Below are 19,645 nucleotides of genomic sequence, written 5' to 3'. Positions count from 1 at the left end.
CTTGCACACTTAAGTTGCCATATGATATGTATGAAAAATTCCATTTCAGTCACACTATTTTAAGAAAACAATATACATGAAGTTGCTGAGATCTATTCAAAATAGCATGATGTCTGTAGATCAAAGAATAGTGCATTAATAACACCCAGGCATGAAATAAAACACTTTTTCATATGTTAAATATAACGGATAGGGATACTCTGCTATTGGGACCTCAAAATTTACATAACTGTCAGCAAGCCTCTTCTTGCCACATTTTGTGCCCATATTGAGTAAGTTTTTCCATCCTTCATATACACATAGCAGTTTATCAGCCATTGATACAATGTGTTTGATGTACGCTTACAGTTGGACGGAAGTGTTCAGTGACCTTGAGAGTGGTATAGAGAAGTACATGTGGGCTGTGGGGTCAGAACCAGGTTATGACGATGTAATGGCTTACACCGATGTCGGAGATGTCCTATGTGCCGTACAGGACGAGAATAATGTCTTAGAATTCCATGAAGGACATGCTTACTATATATCTGTCAAGGTAAGGATATCTTTTTACATTCAAAAGGATAGCAGTCAATAGAATATCAACTAGTGCTGATATTCAAGATTATATCGGGTTTCTTTGAGATATTTGTTGACAATTACATCTGCTTCTACTTTCCACCAGTAACTTCCCTCCTTCATTAAAGGTGAAGATTTATGCAAGGTTGAATATGTGCGTAGGCTGGTATGAGTAATATTGATTATAATATTATAAGATTATTATATTGTGGTATTATTTTCGTAGGCTGATTTATCAGTATGTACATAGTTTGCAACTCCTCCAATTTTACGATCGGCAGATGTACTCTGTATGTGCTTGGGTTTTTTTTAGATAAACTGAAATAAGTTGAATATAAAAGAATAACTTTGATATGTTTTAAAAGTTCAGTAATTTTCAGATGATGGTTTGAGTACGATTTTGGATAGAAAAAAAATAATATTTTAACTTATTTATTAATAAAACAAAACACACTTCCGGTTTTGAATGCCTGATTTTCGAAAAACAATGTAAAATTGTGTATTTTCATGCTTTCAAAAATCATATTAAGTAACATCAATCGGGAAAACTGATCACGTCAAACCACGATATAATATTTAAACTTTGTGTTAATGCAAAAATATCATGTTTTAAAAGAATACACTTAAAGGTAGTTAGCCAAGGCAATATGCCTATAAACCGGAGTCCCTCTGCCTGTCAACAAAGACAAAGAAGGAGTTTCCAATCTCTATCTATATATGTTTCTGGATTTATAATGATAAAGAATGACTGAGTCGCGACAGACAATTCTGAAGATGCCTGGTTATTGTAAAATTTTATTCTAAATGTCACATATTGGACATGCTGTGAGGTGCACTAGAAACAACAAGGGTGTATTTGATATTTTCCAGGCATACAATGAAGCTGGGTTATATTCCCAAGCCTCGTCCTGGGCTGTAACTGTCGATCTTACTCCTCCCATCACGGGCCATGTTTACGATGGCAATCCGGACGACCACCCTCCCAATCAGTTGGACCGGGACTTCCAGATCGAAAGGACGTATCTAGCTGCATTCTGGGAAGGTTTCCACGATGCCCACTCCAACATAGCTGAGTATTTTGTGGGTATCGGTACGTGTCCAGGCTGTCAGGATGTACTCGAGATGCAGGCTGTTGGCATCACAAATCGTAAGTACACGCTGAAAAATACAAAAATAACCAAATACATGTAAACAAAACCATAGCCTATGAATGTTAAAAATTGTCTGTCTCCAAATTCAGATTCAAATCAGCAAGATTTGTTCAGATGTTGAATGCTATAAAGGTCTAAATATGAGACCAAAGCTGCAGAATTAAATTGGATGAGATAATATTTTCCACGGTGCAATCGACACTCATAATGTCATTATTCTGCATTGAGATGAAAATGAAAAGTTGACATTGAAAATGAATTAGAAATTTAAAAATTTGATGATAATGATATGAGATGATGATGATAATAATGATAATGTTGATGGTAGTGGTGGTGGTGATGATGATGATGATGATAAGAATGATGTTGAGACATTGATGATGATGATGATGATGAGGATACAATAATGATGATGATACAATGATGATGATGATGATGAGGATACAATGATGATGATGATGATGATATTGAGACATTGATGATGATGATGATGATGATGATGATAATAATGATGATGTTGATACATTGATGATGATGATGATGAGGATACAATGATGATGATGTTGAGACATTGATGATGATGATGATGAGGATACAATGATGATGATGATAATGATGATGTTGAGACATTGATGATGATGATGATGAGGATACAATAATGATGATGTTGAGACATTGATGATGATGATGAGGATACAATGATGATGATGATACAATAATGATGATGTTGAGACATTGATGATGATGATGATGATGATACAATGATGATGATGATACAATAATGATGATGATACAATGATGATATGATGATACAATGATGATGATGTTGATACATTGATGATGATGATGATGATGATACAATAATGATGATGTTGATACATTGATGATTATGTTGATACATTGATGATGATGATGATACAATAATGATGATGTTGATACATTGATGATGATGATGATACAATAATGATGATGTTGATACATTGATGATGATGATGATACAATAATGATGATGTTGATACATTGATGATGATGATGATGATGATACAATAATGATGATGTTGATACATTGATGATGATGATGATGATGATGATGATACAATAATGATGATGATGATACAATAATGATGATGATGATACAATAATTATGATGATGATACAATAATGATGATGTTGATACATTGATGATGATGTTGATACATTGATGATGATGATGATGATGATGATGATGATGATGATACAATAATGATGATGATACAATAATGATGATGATGATACAATGATGATATGATGATACAATGATGATACAATGATGATGATGATGATGAGGATACAATAATGATGATGATACAATGATGATGATGATACAATGATGATGATGATACAATGATGATGATGATGATGATGATACAATGATGATATGATGATACAATGATGATGATGATACAATGATGATGATGATGATGAGGATACAATGATGATGATGATAATACAATGATGATGATGATGATACAATGATGATGATGATACAATGATGATAATGATGATGATACAATAATGATGATGATACAATGATGATGATGATACAATGATGATGATAATGATGATGTTGATACAATGATGATGATGATGATGATGATGATACAATAATGATGATGATACAATGATGATGATGATACAATGATGATGATAATGATGATGTTGATGGTAGTGGTGGTGGTGATGATGATGATGATGTTGAGACATTGATGATGATGATGATGAGGATACAATAATGATGATGATACAATGATGATGATGATGATGATACAATGATGATGATGATGATGATACAATGATGATGATGATACAATGATGATGATGATGATGATGATACAATAATGATGATGATACAATGATGATGATGATACAATGATGATGATGATGAGGATACAATAATGATGATGATACAATGATGATGATGATACAATGATGATGATAATGATGATGTTGATGGTAGTGGTGGTGATGATGATGATGATAATGATGATGATAAGAATACAATAATGATGATGATGATACAATAATGATGATGTTGATGGTAGTGGTGGTGGTGATGATGATGATGATGATGATAATGATGATGTTGAGACATTGATGATGATGATGAGGAGGATACAATGATGATGATAATGATTATGTTTTACAGAGTTTAACCTGTCAATGACACACCTTGGAGTCGGTGTCACCTATTACACCACAGTAACAGCCTGTAATACCGCCGATCTCTGTTCCTCAGTCACGTCTGACGGTATTGTCCTTGACAACAGTCCTCCGACAGCTGGCGTAGTACAAGATGGCGCTTACTCAACGGACATCCATTACCAGGCAATACAGTGAGTCAGCAAGTCATCAACATTATCATTAAAAAATAGTCAAAGAAATGGTAGTTACAGAAATGATAAAAAATGGTTGTTTGAGGACGATTTTGTGATCAAGTTCAAATAAAGCTATGTTTGCTCCAACTTCAAAAAGTATATAATTGCTCCGAGGCTGTTGGAAGAGCAGTTGAATCTAATCATCTCGAGGTACAGATAAGTCATAGGAAAAAGTATCAGGAACTTTTTATGCTTACATTTATTTGCAAATGGTAAATCGATGTTGTTCCTAATATATCAAACAATTGGCCTAATGATTTATTTCCAAATTCATGTACTACCTTTACTGAGAAATTAATAGTTGATTAATAGTTTACCGATTTAGGAAGAATTTTGGCAAAAAGATGTACACCATCCAAAATGTATCAGTTATCATTAGAGTATTAGATAGTGCCATGTTTCGTTTGTAGGACGTACATTGGAGCCAAATGGTATGGGTTTTCAGACCCCCAGTGTGGCCTTGACCATTACGAATGGTGGGCTGGGACTGCCCGAGGATCTGATGATGTGATGGGGAAAGAAATCTTGCACTTGTCTGAGGTGGTCACTAATCCAGCTCTGTCCAGTCCTCTACCTGTAGGCCAGTCTATATACATTACAGTCCGAGCATACAACAAAGCAGGTAACTCTACATCATAGTTTGTGCTTACAGGTTAATCCACACCACAGAAAGAGCTTAGAGGTAAATCTACATTACATTTAAAGTTTACAGGTACATCACAGTTCCAGGTAAATATACATCACAATTAAAGAATTAAAGGTTACGTGTTAATCTACATCACAGTTCCAGGTAAATATACATCACAATTAAAGAATTAAAGGTTACGTGTTAATCTACATCACAGTTCCAGGTAAATATACATCACAATTAAAGAATTAAAGGTTACGTGTTAATCTACATCACAGTTCCAGGTAAATATACATCACAATTAAAGAATTAAAGGTTACGTGTTAATCTACATCACAGTTCCAGGTAAATATACATCACAATTAAAGAATTAAAGGTTACGTGTTAATCTACATCACAGTTCCAGGTAAATATACATCACAATTAAAGAATTAAAGGTTACGTGTTAATCTACATCACAGTTCCAGGTAAATATACATCACAATTAAAGAATTAAAGGTTACGTGTTAATCTACATCACAGTTACATCTTTCATATACATTGTAAGTCTTTGTCACAGACAAAGTTCACAGTTTAAATTACAATACAGTCCAGGCTTACAACTAAGTGAGTTAAATCCAGCCTTAGAATGACATTAACATTGAAATCTATTTGTTCCAGGGTTTCATGTAGACATTGTGTCCAATGGTTTTACAGTGGATATAACTGCGCCAGAAATCACTAAACCAGTGTTATCTGGAGATTTGGGTGTGATAAAACCCGGCACACTGACCCTTAGGGACACCTTCAAGGTCATATGGACGGCTAAGGACGACGAATCTCACATCGAGCGACAATATCTTTCTATAAAGGCCCATAGGAATGGAGAATTCCAGCCGTTCCCTATAAAGGTAGGCAAGAACAACAGAAATATAAAAAAATGCCATCATTGTATGAAACTCGTTAACATCTCCCTTCCAATTGGATGGACTATGTTTGTTATGGTTACACTTAATTTGTAGTGAAAATTTTTCTTTCATTTCTTTGAAAAGGTTAATGGAATTTTACGAGACTACACTTTCACTGGCCTTGAACTTCACGACGGAATCCACTATTATGTGAATCTCATTGTTTGTAACGGTGCCGGGATATGTTCGGAGTCCGAGTCTGACCCTATCTTTGTAGACAGTACCCCTCCGACCAGAGGTACGTAGCATCAATACGACATGATAATATGGTATTTTTGCCTCCATCATAATCAATCTATCAACACTATTTTTCAGAAATGTCACAAATTTAATGTATTCATGATTGTTCCAGGAATGTTTTCCATCAAAACGAATCATGCATCACCAATCAATCGCCATGTTCCTAATTCGATGACCTGGACGAGTCGTGCTCTATATCTGTCCTGGGTCGGATTCGCTGATCTCCATTCAGAAGTTGTGTATTATTTCATCAATGTTGGCAGCTCCTACATGAATGATGACTTAAACAAGGTTAGTAGATTTGGAAAATTGTTCAATGCCATATAATTGGGAAAATATGTGATGTCATATGTTATGATGTCTGTACATTAGTAGTTCGCTTCAGGTTTCAATAAAATGGTTCATTGGATTTTGAACAAATAAGAAGTAGAAAGATATTACCACGTTGTCTTGGTCTTTGCATAAAAAAACCAGCATCAACGAAAAATTATTGTATTTAATCCTTAAATGTTCAGGATGGTTAATATAAACAGAGGATGCTATGTTCCTAATTCTGCAAGGAAGAAAATAAATTAATGAATACTAAGAACCATATTGACTTTGACTACCATGGTCTCCTTGGGGGTACAGCCCCTGCAGAAACAGGTACTGCTCAACTGGTAAGCAGCCTAAAAATCGTTATAAAGCTGGAAGATGCCTACAATTTACTGGTTTTGAGCTATTGTTGTGATGTATTTATTATTTGACTTGAAGCACTCGGGATCTCCAGCCAATATAGCCCATAGTAACATAACAGAACAGTATGAAGAAGGACGCATACAGAGTGCTAAGATAGATACTCAGGATCTCACCAAGGCCTCGGGTACCCTCTTTATACACATGTGGGCTGAGAACAACGTATGTATAAATGGAATACAAATCATCTGTATAATTCTATCATCTATCTCCAAAATAAAAGACTTCCGGTGGTATGTCAGATCCACTGCACAGAAATATGTCTCTAAGGCAGTATGTTGTGGACAACCTAAACCATGTCTTTTTATCCTTTATTTTGACCTTTGATGTATATTTGTCAATAGCTTTCTTTCTACTACTAAGAGGCGCTGGAACTTCATACTAGGTGGGTCTAGGTAACAGATATGCTCTTGGAACATTGATTCGCCACACTGTTTTGTTTTCCTGTTGTTAGCTATTTTTATTAGATGACAAATATATGCAAGAATTAATTTAAATAACGTTTCAAATATTTTCAACTTTTCTACACAATTTCACTTGTACATATAGATATCTTCTGGATTACATTCTTCATAAATTTGGCTGTTTTGTATTGCTGACTATATAGTTCAGTATTTATTGACGTGTCATAATTTTATAATGGATGAACTTTGACCCAGGATGGTATCTATTCACAGGTTGGCTTGAGAAGTCCTATCATTCACTCGATGTTTCGCATGATTCCTGGTGGCGGTCTGGAGTTGGTTCGTCGCTGTGATGCCTACTCGTGTCTGGGTCACTGTGTGTGTGCCCCTCAGGACAATGTGTGTCCATACAGCCATTTAGATCCATGTACCAACTACACGTCGCAAGGTTAGCATATGCAATGGCAATGTCGTGAGCAATGGTCAATAATAATATCCGTTTTCTGTTAAGAAAGCATTTACGAAAACCATTTGTACATGTTCAATAAAAACAACATGGAATAAACCTCCTCTATATTAAATTATATTAATCATAATAAAAATAGTTTCAAAAGAAAATCTGTGAAATTTATGAAAGATAATGTTTTGCGTTCACATAACTGTGTGATCATGAATTTGACGTGAACTAATCAAGATCAAGAATTTTCTTTCTAATTGTTCTGCAAGAAACATCCCAGAAATTAAAACAATTTCTACGCTTAACTTACCGTAATACCAGTTTAGTGGATAACTTGATATGTATATGTTATGAATTGACGACTGTCTTTAGCTAATACATTGTTAGCCAACCACTTAATGGTAGTTTTGGCTCTCAATGTATTTCCAACCATAGTCCTACTCCTCAATTGAGGAGGGGGACCTAGGAAATATCACTTAATAATGTGACCTCTCTGACAATCCTGTTTGACTATTGACTACTACAGATAATCCAAATTCTGCCCTAATAATTACTGATTTTGGTGGAGTGGATTCGTACACGGCTACTAATATAGGAATCGGAGCGTCATGGCAGATCTCAAACTTCAAAGGCTTGGTACCCCTCTGGTAAGTACAGTCGAAGTCTTAATATTACGTATCTGGATATTACATAGTTATCTCCCCTTGTATGTTGGCGTCGATCGTCATTATATTTTTGGCAAAATTATGTTGTCTGATATTGAAAGATATGACGTTACACACACAAATGCATGAAGTAAAGTCAATTCTTACCTACATAGGCTGACTACTGTACGGATTTAATATTTTGTCTTTGGGATAAAACTCCTTTCTGATTATGAGACAAGTGAGTCTACAGTCTCCCCTGACCTTCGCTGTGACAGTAATGAAATCGTCAAAAATGTTGGATAATTTATTTTTCAGGTTTGAATGGAGTATTGGCTATGAGTTCCTAGATTTACCGGAGGGAGTTTTTCACCAAGCCGATGAGAGAGTTTGGCACGATGCAGGGCGAAATAATTGGCACTTGTTTTTGTTGTCTCGAGGTATGTATACAGAGCATGTCTAGTTTGTTCCTTCGTTGTAGAATAATAGAAAATACTTTTATAACGCCATGAATTATAAAATTTAAATCGTTAATGTATGTGTCTGTCAACAGGAAAAACCTATTCTTATCTGAGGGGATTAATTATACTTCCTTTTACATCAGGGGTGCTCTGAACTGATGGTACGCACCTGACGTCTATGCGATTATTACAAATAGCGCCGGGACAGGCCGTAACAATCAGTGACCTCAGCCACCCACACACACAAGGAGTCGCTGCAAACTAACAATAAACAATTATACAGAGGGATGTGCGGTAAGTATTTGCTGTGATGTATCGGTTATAAACTTCGGTGACACTGGATCTCGCGGTATTTTTAGTGTGATTGACGTCGGTGTCAGGAGTATTTTGTGTAATTGACCGACGTCGGTTCTCTGGTTTTATCCTACTTGACGATGAATGAAGATGGGAATAGTGTTAGCAAAATCTCTCCCGTCTCATCTTACTATGAACTTGGAAGCATGGATATTAATATCCCCAACATTTCTAGTTTGTTCCTTCGTTGTAGATGAAAGAAAATACTTTTATAACGCCAGAATATAAACTTTAAAAGTTAACGTTTGTCTTTCACAGAAAAACCTATTCTATCTGAGGGGATAAAATACTCCTTTTACATCAGGGTGTGGTACGCACCTGACGTCTATGCGATTTACAAATCGCCGGGCGTAACAATCATGACCACAGCACCCACACCAACAATTATACGAGGAAGTGCGGTAAGTATTTGCTGTGATGTTCGGTAAACTTCGGTAAACTTCGGTAATTTTGTGTATTACACTTCAGGGTTTTTCCTAAATGCCTATAATACTTCCCTATGGAGAATTTGAAATTGCGTAGTTTCTTTAGTTGAAGGACTGTTCGTAAACTGGGCCTGTTTCTCCAATTTTCCTTTATCACTATAACGCTGTGTGTCATATATAAGATGATAAATAGATAATATTTGATAAAGCGTTTTCTAAAATAAAATTTTTATTAAACCAACCTTTATATTTTGATAATAGATAATGAAATATTAATAATAATAATATAACTATTTACATATTAATTACTTGATGCAGGTAACGGAATCTAACAACAAATACAGCCACAAAGACATGGACTTCCTTGAGTACCAACCTTTCATGGTCAGCTGGAAAAACAAGTTCCTGAATGCAGCTAATCATATCAGGTCCTTCCAAGTATACCTCAGCACTATGCCTGGAGGTCAGTATATGTCTTAATGCGGTCTTAATTAAACGACCACGGACTTCATGATGATGGTGAAGATTTCAAGTTTCAACTTGGTCTTTCATTTTATAGAGTAACATCCCTGCATCCTTTACCTGTAATGATATATTTCATCAAGCAGTCAAATCGGTCTTTATAACGAAACAATGGTTTATACATCCAGTCTTATTGATGTTAAAGATTATAAAGTATCACCAAATATTTATGATTGCGATTACCTGAATTTTAAGTTAGAATTGTGATTTTGTTCATCAGGTGACGATATTTACAAAGTGGCGGCCAGTTTCCCGGGAACCATGTCTAGTTATAACTTTACACGTTTCAAGCTTGAGACTGGTGTTAAGTACTACACCAACATTGTGGCCTACAGCTTCTCCGGTCTGCATCACACCGAGTCGTCAGATGGATTTATGATCGACAATGAGGTTCCGGTAATGGGTAGCGTTTATGATGGAACAGGTGATTATAAATAAACATAACCAAGGAGTTTTGTCTTTCAGGTTATTTATTTTTACCAACAATTCTTAATTCTTTCTGTTTATCACTTGAGAATACAATCCTGTCTGAACATGGTTTCTAGTTGATAATGCTACTGTGTTTTAGGTTCAGAACTGCATTGTCCCATATGCAGCATGAAGAGAGGTTTGTAGAAACGGTGTGATCAAATGTTGACTGGGTGTAGCTATTTTATGAAAGGACTAATACAGGTGTTTTATGATGTTGAATTATATAATAATCCATTGAATCATTAAATTGAAATAACTGTATGTTGTCAACATTCCCAGAACGATTTCAAATGTCATAGGGAAGATTGCAGATCAAAATAGGGGCTAATGTCACTAACACAAGTGTAGCCTGATATTGCATTAACTTTTTGCAACTGATTGAGTCTGATTCAATTGTTTGTGCAAGAATCAGAGGAATTCTAACTCAACATTTGAAATTTTATATGCAACTGTTACAATTATTTTGTGATGTTGCTTCGTAATAGGCCATTGGCCAATGGTGTTTTGGAGTTCGATGTGTCTAATTATCAGTTTGAATGTATATCACTAATACAAATTGATCTGTGATGTTTAATGCTTTTCATTTAACATTAGCATTTAAGTAAACCGTCAAACTGCGATAAAGATAAGCCAACATATGTTGATTATTTAAGTCACCAGACTTTGGTTTATATACCAGATATATGCGTGCTATGATCGTCAAATTTGCCTGGGAAGTTTGAGACGAATCAGAAAAAGAAGTAAGAGATATGTGATAAAAAGAAGTTGAAGCAGTGTTTTTCTGGTGAAATGTTAAGTTTATTATCTCATGTTACAAACCTTTCAGAAATTTGTGGATTAGAGAAGTTTTATCTTAACAGCTGTCTTAACAAAAGCAAACTTTCTATTTATCTTCAGGTATCCATGACATTGATTACCAGAGCAGTGAGTCAGTTTTAGGGGCGAAGTGGCACGGATTTGTGGACCTCGGGGCCGGGGTAAAGACCTACCACTGGTGTGTGGGTCGTACCCAGAGCAGGACGGAATGTTCTATTAAACCGTGGGAGGCTGTAGGTCTCCGGACGGCCGTCAGTACCAACCTAACCACATCACTGTCTCACGGTAAAGTTTTGTTATACCCCACGCAACAAAGGGAGGAGGGGGAAACTGGACTCGGGCTGTATGTCTAAACTGCTGGACAGATTTTCATATAATTTGGTAAACAGAACTCTGAAATTAAAAGGAGTTCAGTAAACTATAGGGGGATGTGCAATCCTAATGAAGTTATTGATAAATTTATGCAACGGGGGTCGTTATGGATAGGTCTGAATGTAGTTTCATTAGCACATTTTTGAATAGTTAATTCATGAAAAGATTTAGCTCTACATGGGAAAGAATTATTTCGTGAAAGATTTGGCTAGAAACTGTCAAAATTTGAAAAGTCGCTATGATGAAAAGGCCATTCATCAATATGATGAAGATAGTTGATTTATATTTATATGAAATGAGTGATGTAAGATGGTGTTTAAAATTAAAATAATTAAATATGGAAGAATAGTGTGAAAACTTTCCGCGATGGAGATTTTTATAATTAGTTACATAATTTATTGAATATTTTTATATGAAACATATTGATTTGTAGGCATGAGGATATACAACAAGGTATACGCTGAAGACAGTTTGGGACAGAGGTCTGAGACAGCCGTGTCAGATGGAATCACCATAGATACTACCCCACCCATTCCGTACGAGCTGGTACACCACGACACCGTTAATCTGGCCACCAACCCGTCGTTTGAAAACAGTGCCGGCCACACCATACCGTGGGACAAGGCCAACAATACTGATATATGTAATGTGAATTCAACACTTCATCCAGAAGCTTGGCTGAGTACCTGGGACACTTGTACAGCTGTGTTTTCATCTGATACAAACCTGGCCAAGGACGGAAGGTCCATGGTAGCTGTACGGGGTGTCCTTTCGCAGGACATTAGTGGTTTGGTGGTCGACGAACTTTACAGGGTTACATTCGTAACCTCACATCTCCCCAGCATCGAATCTGTCATCGCAAATAAAGAAGGCTTCATAGAATTTGGTGCCCGACATGTCTTCTTAATGTACACTAAAGCGTATCGTCATGACGACCATGGTGCTGAAACAAGGGAGATAATCTCGTGGCATCTACATACGTTTTATGCTGTGGCTACCAGTACTACGATGAGTCTGAGACTTGGAAGTTTAGACGGAGGGACAGGGATACTGATTGATGACGTACAGGTCCATCACGTGACCAACATAGACGCCACCTCGGACAATACGGTGAATGCGCATGTGGTGTTTTTACATGAATGGGGATCTATACATGGGTCGTGGAGCTTTGTCGAGGCTGAGAGTCATATCACTGAGTACCTGTGGGCGATAGGTCTGTATTAATTTTAAAACCTTTTTTCAAAATCATTAATGAAAAAGAAATAGTTTCTTTGGCTTTAATATTTCAATTGAAATTAAGTTTTATAGATAGTTTAAGCAAAGATTTAAGTTTCCATCTCGGAGCGTAGAGTCGTTATGTCTTGAAATTGACACTTCACAATATGATAGAAGCGTTATGTCTCGTGAAATTGACACTTCACAATATGATAGAGGCGTTATGTCTCGTGAAATTGACACTTCACAATATGATAGAGGCGTTATGTCTCGTGAAATTGACACTTCACAATATGATAGAAGCGTTATGTCTCGTGAAATTGACACTTCACAATATGATAGAAGCGCTATGTCTCGTCAAATCGACACTACACAATATGATAGAAGCGTTATGTCTCGTCAAATCGACACTTCACAATATGATAGAGGCGTTATGTCTCGTGAAATTGACACTTCACAATATGATAGAAGCGTTATGTCTCGTGAAATTGACACTTCACAATATGATAGAGGCGTTATGTCTCGTGAAATTGACACTTCACAATATGATAGAAGCGTTATGTCTCGTGAAATTGACACTTCACAATATGATGGAAGCGTTATGTCTCGTGAAATTGACACTTCACAATATGATAGAGGCGTTATGTCTCGTGAAATTGACACTTCACAATATGATGGAAGCGTTATGTCTCGTGAAATTGACACTTCACAATATGATGGAAGCGTTATGTCTCGTGAAATTGACACTTCACAATATGATGGAAGCGTTATGTCTCGTGAAACTGACACTTCACAATATGATAGACGCTATGTCTTGTGAAACTGACACTTCACAATATGATAGAAGCGTTATGTCTCGTCAAATTGACACTTCACAATATGATAGAGCGTTATGTCTCGTGAAATTGACACTTCACAATATGATAGAAGCGTTATGTCTCGTGAAATTGACACTTCACAATATGATAGAGGCGTTATGTCTTGTGAAATTGACACTTCACAATATGATAGAAGCGTTATGTCTTGTGAAATTGACACTTCACAATATGATAGAGGCGTTATGTCTCGTAAATTGACACTTCACAATATGATAGAAGCGTTATGTCTTGTGAAATTGACACTTCACAATATGATAGAAGCGTTATGTCTCGTGAAATTGACACTTCACAATATGATAGAAGCGTTATGTCTCGTGAAATTGACACTTCACAATATGATAGAGGCGTTATGTCTTGTGAAATTGACACTTCACAATATGATAGATGCGTTATGTCTCGTGAAATTGACACTTCACAATATGATAGAGTCGTTATGTCTTGTGAAACTGACACTTCACAATATGATAGAAGCGTTTATGTCTCGTGAAATTGACACTTCACAATATGATAGAGGCGTTATGTCTTGTGAAACTGACACTTCACAATATGATAGAAGCGTTATGTCTTGTGAAACTGACACTTCACAATATGATAGAGTCGTTATGTCTTGTGAAATTGACACTTCACAATATGATAGAAGCGTTATGTCTCGTGAAACTGACACTTCACAATATGATAGAGTCGTTATGTCTTGTGAAATTGACACTTCACAATATGATAGAAGCGTTATGTCTCGTGAAACTGACACTTCACAATATGATAGAAGCGTTATGTCTTGTGAAATTGACACTTCACAATATGATAGATGCGTTTTTGTCTCGTGAAATTGACACTTCACTATATGATAGAGTCGTTATGTCTTGTGAAACTGACACTTCACAATATGATAGAAGCGTTATGTCTCGTGAAATTGACACTTCACAATATGATAGAGGCGTTATGTCTTGTGAAACTGACACTTCACAATATGATAGAAGCGTTATGTCTCGTGAAATTGACACTTCACAATATGATAGAAGCGTTTATGTCTTGTGAAAACTGACACTTCACAATATGATAGAAGCGTTTTGTCTTGTGAAATTGACACTTCACAATATGATAGAAGCGTTATGTCTCGTGAAACTGACACTTCACAATATGATAGAAGCGTTTTGTCTTGTGAAATTGACACTTCACAATATGATAAAAAAGCGTTATGTCTTGTGAACTGACACTTCACAATATGATAGAGTCGTTATGTCTTGTGAAACTGACACTTCACAATATGATAGAAGCGTTTTGTCTTGTGAAATTGACACTTCACAATATGATAGAAGCGTTATGTCTTGTGAACTGACACTTCACAATATGATAGAAGCGTTTGTCTCGTGAAACTGACACTTCACAATATGATAGAAGCGTTTTGTCTTGTGAAATTGACACTTCACAATATGATAGAAGCGTTATGTCTTGTGAAACTGACACTTCACAATATGATAGAAGCGTTATGTCTCGTGAAATTGACACTTCACAATATGATAGAGGCGTTATGTCTTGTGAAACTGACACTTCACAATATGATAGAGGCGTTATGTCTTGTGAAACTGACACTTCACAATATGATAGAAGCGTTTTGTCTTGTGAAATTGACACTTCACAATATGATAGAAGCGTTATGTCTTGTGAACTGACACTTCACAATATGATAGAAGCGTTATGTCTTGTGAAACTGACACTTCACAATATGATAGAAGCGTTTTGTCTTGTGAAACTGACACTTCACAATATGATAGAGGCGTTATGTCTTGTGAAACTGACACTTCACAATATGATAGAAGCGTTTTGTCTTGTGAAACTGACACTTCACAATATGATAGAGGCGTTTTGTCTTGTGAAACTGACACTTCACAATATGATAGAAGCGTTTTGTCTTGTGAAATTGACACTTCACAATATGATAGAAGCGTTATGTCTTGTGAAATGACACTTCACAATATGATAGAAGCGTTATGTCTTGTGAAATGACACTTCACAATATGATAGAAGCGTTATGTCTTGTGAAACTGACACTTCACAATATGATAGAAGCGTTATGTCTCGTGAAATTGACACTTCACAATATGATAGAGGCGTTATGTCTTGTGAAACTGACACTTCACAATATGATAGAGGCGTTATGTCTTGTGAAACTGACACTTCACAATATGATAGAAGCGTTATGTCTCGTGAAACTGACACTTCACAATATGATAGAAGCGTTATGTCTCGTGAAACTGACACTTCACAATATGATAGATGCGTTATGTCTCGTGAAACTGACACTTCACAATATGATAGAGGCGTTATGTCTCGTGAAACTGACACTTCACAATATGATAGAGGCGTTATGTCTTGTGAAACTGACACTTCACAATATGATAGAGAGGCGTTATGTCTTGTGAAACTGACACTTCACAATATGATAGAAGCGTTATGTCTTGTGAAATTGACACTTCACAATATGATAGAAGCGTTATGTCTCGTGAAATTGACACTTCACAATATGATAGAGGCGTTATGTCTTGTGAAACTGACACTACACAATATGATAGAGGCGTTATGTCTCGTGAAATTGACACTTCACAATATGATAGAGGCGTTATGTCTTGTGAAATTGACACTTCACAATATGATAGAAGCGTTATGTCTCGTGAAATTGACACTTCACAAAATGATAGAAGCGACACTACACAATATAATAGAGGCGTTATGTCTTGTGAAACTGACACTTCACAATATGATAGAGGCGTTATGTCTCGTGAAATTGACACTTCACAATATGATAGAGGCGTTATGTCTTGTGAAATTGACACTTCACAATATGATAGATGCGTTATGTCTTGTGAAATTGACACTTCACAATATGATAGAAGCGTTATGTCTCGTGAAATTGACACTTCACAAAATGATAGAAGCGACACTACACAATATGATAGAAGCGTTTTGTCTTGTGAAATTGACACTTCACAATATGATAGAAGCGTTATGTCTCGTGAAATTGACACTTCACAATATGATAGAAGCGTTATGTCTCGTGAAACTGACACTTCACAATATGATAGAAGCGTTATGTCTCGTGAAATTGACACTTCACAATATGATAGAAGCGTTATGTCTACACAATATGATAGAAGCGTTTTGTCTTGTGAAATTGACACTTCACAATATGATAGAAGCGTTATGTCTCGTGAAATTGACACTTCACAATATGATAGAGGCGTTATGTCTTGTGAAACTGACACTTCACAATATGATAGAAGCGTTATGTCTCGTGAAATTGACACTTCACAATATGATAGAGGCGTTATGTCTCGTCAAATTGACACTTCACAATATGATAGAGGCGTTATGTCTCTTGAAATTGACAATTGACAATCGCAACATTCGCATACAAATCAACTTGTACAATATTAACAGGTTACAAAAAGGGAGGTACACAAGTGCAGGACTTCCGTAGTGTGGGCCAGCAGAGATTTGCTTACAACAACACTCTCACCCTGGTTCATAAGTCTGAGGTGTACATCACCGTGGTAGCTACCAGTACATCTGGACTTCAGGGTGTGGCTTACTCCTCACCCATCCTTATAGACCTCACCCCTCCCGACATCGTTACAGTTAATGATGGATCAGGTACGTACACAAATTACAATAATCAATCACATCATCGTCCACTTATCTCGATTTTCCATATATATTTCACCCTGGCATTAGCCTTCACTAAAACTTTATTTGTTTTACATTTGCAGGTACAGGGACAAATGGTAAGTAAATAATCTAAAATTACTTAGTTTGCAGACAATATTTACTGCGTAACTGCGATCAGATATAACAAATCCAAATTAATGAATATTCAGCATAGTCCAAGGACTATGCTAGCCATAGGCTTAGTAGGGATTGATAATCAAAGGACAGGGTAGTTGTACATGTATCCTTTCAGGTATGTTATTCAATATGAATGTTTCCTTCTACAGTAAAAGACTTAGACTCTTGGCAGCAGGATGAAGTCCTCGTGAACTGGCAAGCAGACGACCCGGAGTCGGGTCTGGACTTCTGTGAATGGGCAATAGGTGAGCAAGATGTATGATACCATTGATAAAAAAAAAACCACTTTTGATTTTAAATTTTTAATGAAACAGATTCAAATTGTAAAGTAAAATAGTCATTAGACTACCATTTTGGTAAAATATATCAACTGAAGCATAAATATATTATTGTATTGTAAAATAGGAAATTAAGATATCAAAGTATATTTTAAGATAATATGATAACCTGATATAGAGAATACACGGTTAGTAAACATCTCGGCTTTCCTTTTAGAGTACCAATATTAAACTTGTATTGTAAGATACTAACCGTGTATTCTGTTTATCCTGCAACTATTATGACATACAAAACGCAGAAAATTGCCAGTTATTTACTTGGATTCGTCTGCAGCGAGACGCATCTTTGATGCGGAGGAAAAGATTAATTCACTAAACCGAATTAGTGTGTACTCCTTTTTACTGTCGTGTGAGATATATAAGCGCATTCGCAAACAGTACCAGTAACTCTATTCAGTGTGTAATATTACAGAAACAATATGAAAATACTCAAAAAGAAATAATTACCCATCAAAGAATTACTTTACAATGCATACATTTGCCATGAGCAAAGAAAAAGATTACACCGCCATGAGAGATTTTCGATATCGTAAAAATGACGTCATCCCGGTGAATATGACGTCACTTTTTAGCTGGACTGAATGACGATTCATTCACCAAAAGGTTAAAGTTCGGGGTCAAGTCAGAAAATGTTCCGCCAGAAAGGGAAACAAATTCACGTGATCGTATTGACGGATAAAGCACAAGTTATCCGGCAATAGTTATCCGTCATTATGGGCGGCAGTTGCAGGATAAACTATTTCCCGCGGATTATCAATCTGACGTGTTGGTGTTTACAGGGTACCAGCCGTTCGGCAATGAACTGCAGACTTTCCAGAGAATGTCCGATAACACGTTTACTGGACAGATCCAGGATGTTGGTTACAATAGAGTCGAAGGCATGACCATCTACTCCACTATCCGATGTCAGAATAACGCCGGTCTTCAGTCTGTTAAGTCCTCCGACGGTGTTCGTATCTCCAGACTCAGTCCAGCAGTGGACAATGTCCAGTTCGAATTTGTTGGGCTGTCCAGAGAAGAATTTGCACCAGTCTCACAGTATCAAGGAGACCCGACCCAACTTCGTCTCATCTGGTCGGGATTTACAGATAATGTTGGCCTTGAGAGTTTTGCTGTAAGTCTTTTTATTACTTGTACGTCAGCCATGTAAAACATCTTATAGTTTGTAAAAGATCTCATGTTCCATATTTGTCTTATCAAGAGCGCCTAAATGAGGATTCACATAAGAGGCTTATAAGGATAACATACAACATAATTTAGAAATACAAATCTTTGTATGCCTCCGATATTTAAGTCTGGTGGGGGATATTGTCATAGGAATATACATTATACTCTATTACAAGGTATATTCTATAATGTAACCTGTAATCAAACGTCGTATAGAAAGGGACATAACACAGCATCGTAAAAGTTACTCTCAATATAAAAGCAACTTCTCTATAAAGGACAATTTAATACACCGGTGTGACCAGAAGAAATCTCTCTTTACAGTTTACGCTGGATGGTGAGACACATACGCTACACTCCAAGGATCAAGAGGAAACATATGTGTGGATACACGGTCTGCAGCTGTCTGATGGTGAACACAGCCTGGACATCTCAGCTGTGAACCTCCAGTTCAAGTCCAGTCCTAAAGTCACTACCAACCTCACAGTATTTACTCAGCCGCCAACAGTCAACGGTAATAAACGGTGTTTGTTTGTTGTGTTGCATTTTGTCTGACACACATTATTATTATAACGTCAAATGCAACACTTGTTCTTTGTCTCACTACCATA

At 36.4% G+C, this 19,645-nt stretch overlaps 1 protein-coding gene across 1 annotated transcript in view; it reads left to right on the top strand.

The window, feature by feature from the left end:
- LOC138330323 (uncharacterized) overlaps nucleotides 1–19,645 on the top strand; it is a 92,263-nt gene that overhangs the window by 69,524 nt on the left and 3,094 nt on the right. Inside the window, 22 exon segments of the mRNA XM_069277864.1 lie at nucleotides 349–532; nucleotides 1,426–1,702; nucleotides 3,892–4,078; nucleotides 4,531–4,742; nucleotides 5,409–5,638; nucleotides 5,780–5,933; nucleotides 6,048–6,226; nucleotides 6,689–6,832; nucleotides 7,348–7,522; nucleotides 8,058–8,178; nucleotides 8,494–8,615; nucleotides 9,249–9,391; nucleotides 9,734–9,878; nucleotides 10,158–10,361; nucleotides 10,506–10,544; nucleotides 11,306–11,509; nucleotides 12,030–12,809; nucleotides 17,125–17,337; nucleotides 17,454–17,468; nucleotides 17,679–17,774; nucleotides 18,647–18,981; nucleotides 19,359–19,548. Of these exon segments, the coding sequence (XP_069133965.1) occupies nucleotides 349–532; nucleotides 1,426–1,702; nucleotides 3,892–4,078; nucleotides 4,531–4,742; nucleotides 5,409–5,638; nucleotides 5,780–5,933; nucleotides 6,048–6,226; nucleotides 6,689–6,832; nucleotides 7,348–7,522; nucleotides 8,058–8,178; nucleotides 8,494–8,615; nucleotides 9,249–9,391; nucleotides 9,734–9,878; nucleotides 10,158–10,361; nucleotides 10,506–10,544; nucleotides 11,306–11,509; nucleotides 12,030–12,809; nucleotides 17,125–17,337; nucleotides 17,454–17,468; nucleotides 17,679–17,774; nucleotides 18,647–18,981; nucleotides 19,359–19,548 (4,349 nt within the window).

Source organism: Argopecten irradians, chromosome 8, assembly GCF_041381155.1.
Source record: "Argopecten irradians isolate NY chromosome 8, Ai_NY, whole genome shotgun sequence".
In the NCBI taxonomy this organism is placed as follows: domain Eukaryota; kingdom Metazoa; phylum Mollusca; class Bivalvia; order Pectinida; family Pectinidae; genus Argopecten; species Argopecten irradians.
This window is presented reverse-complemented; position numbering and strand designations above follow the sequence as displayed.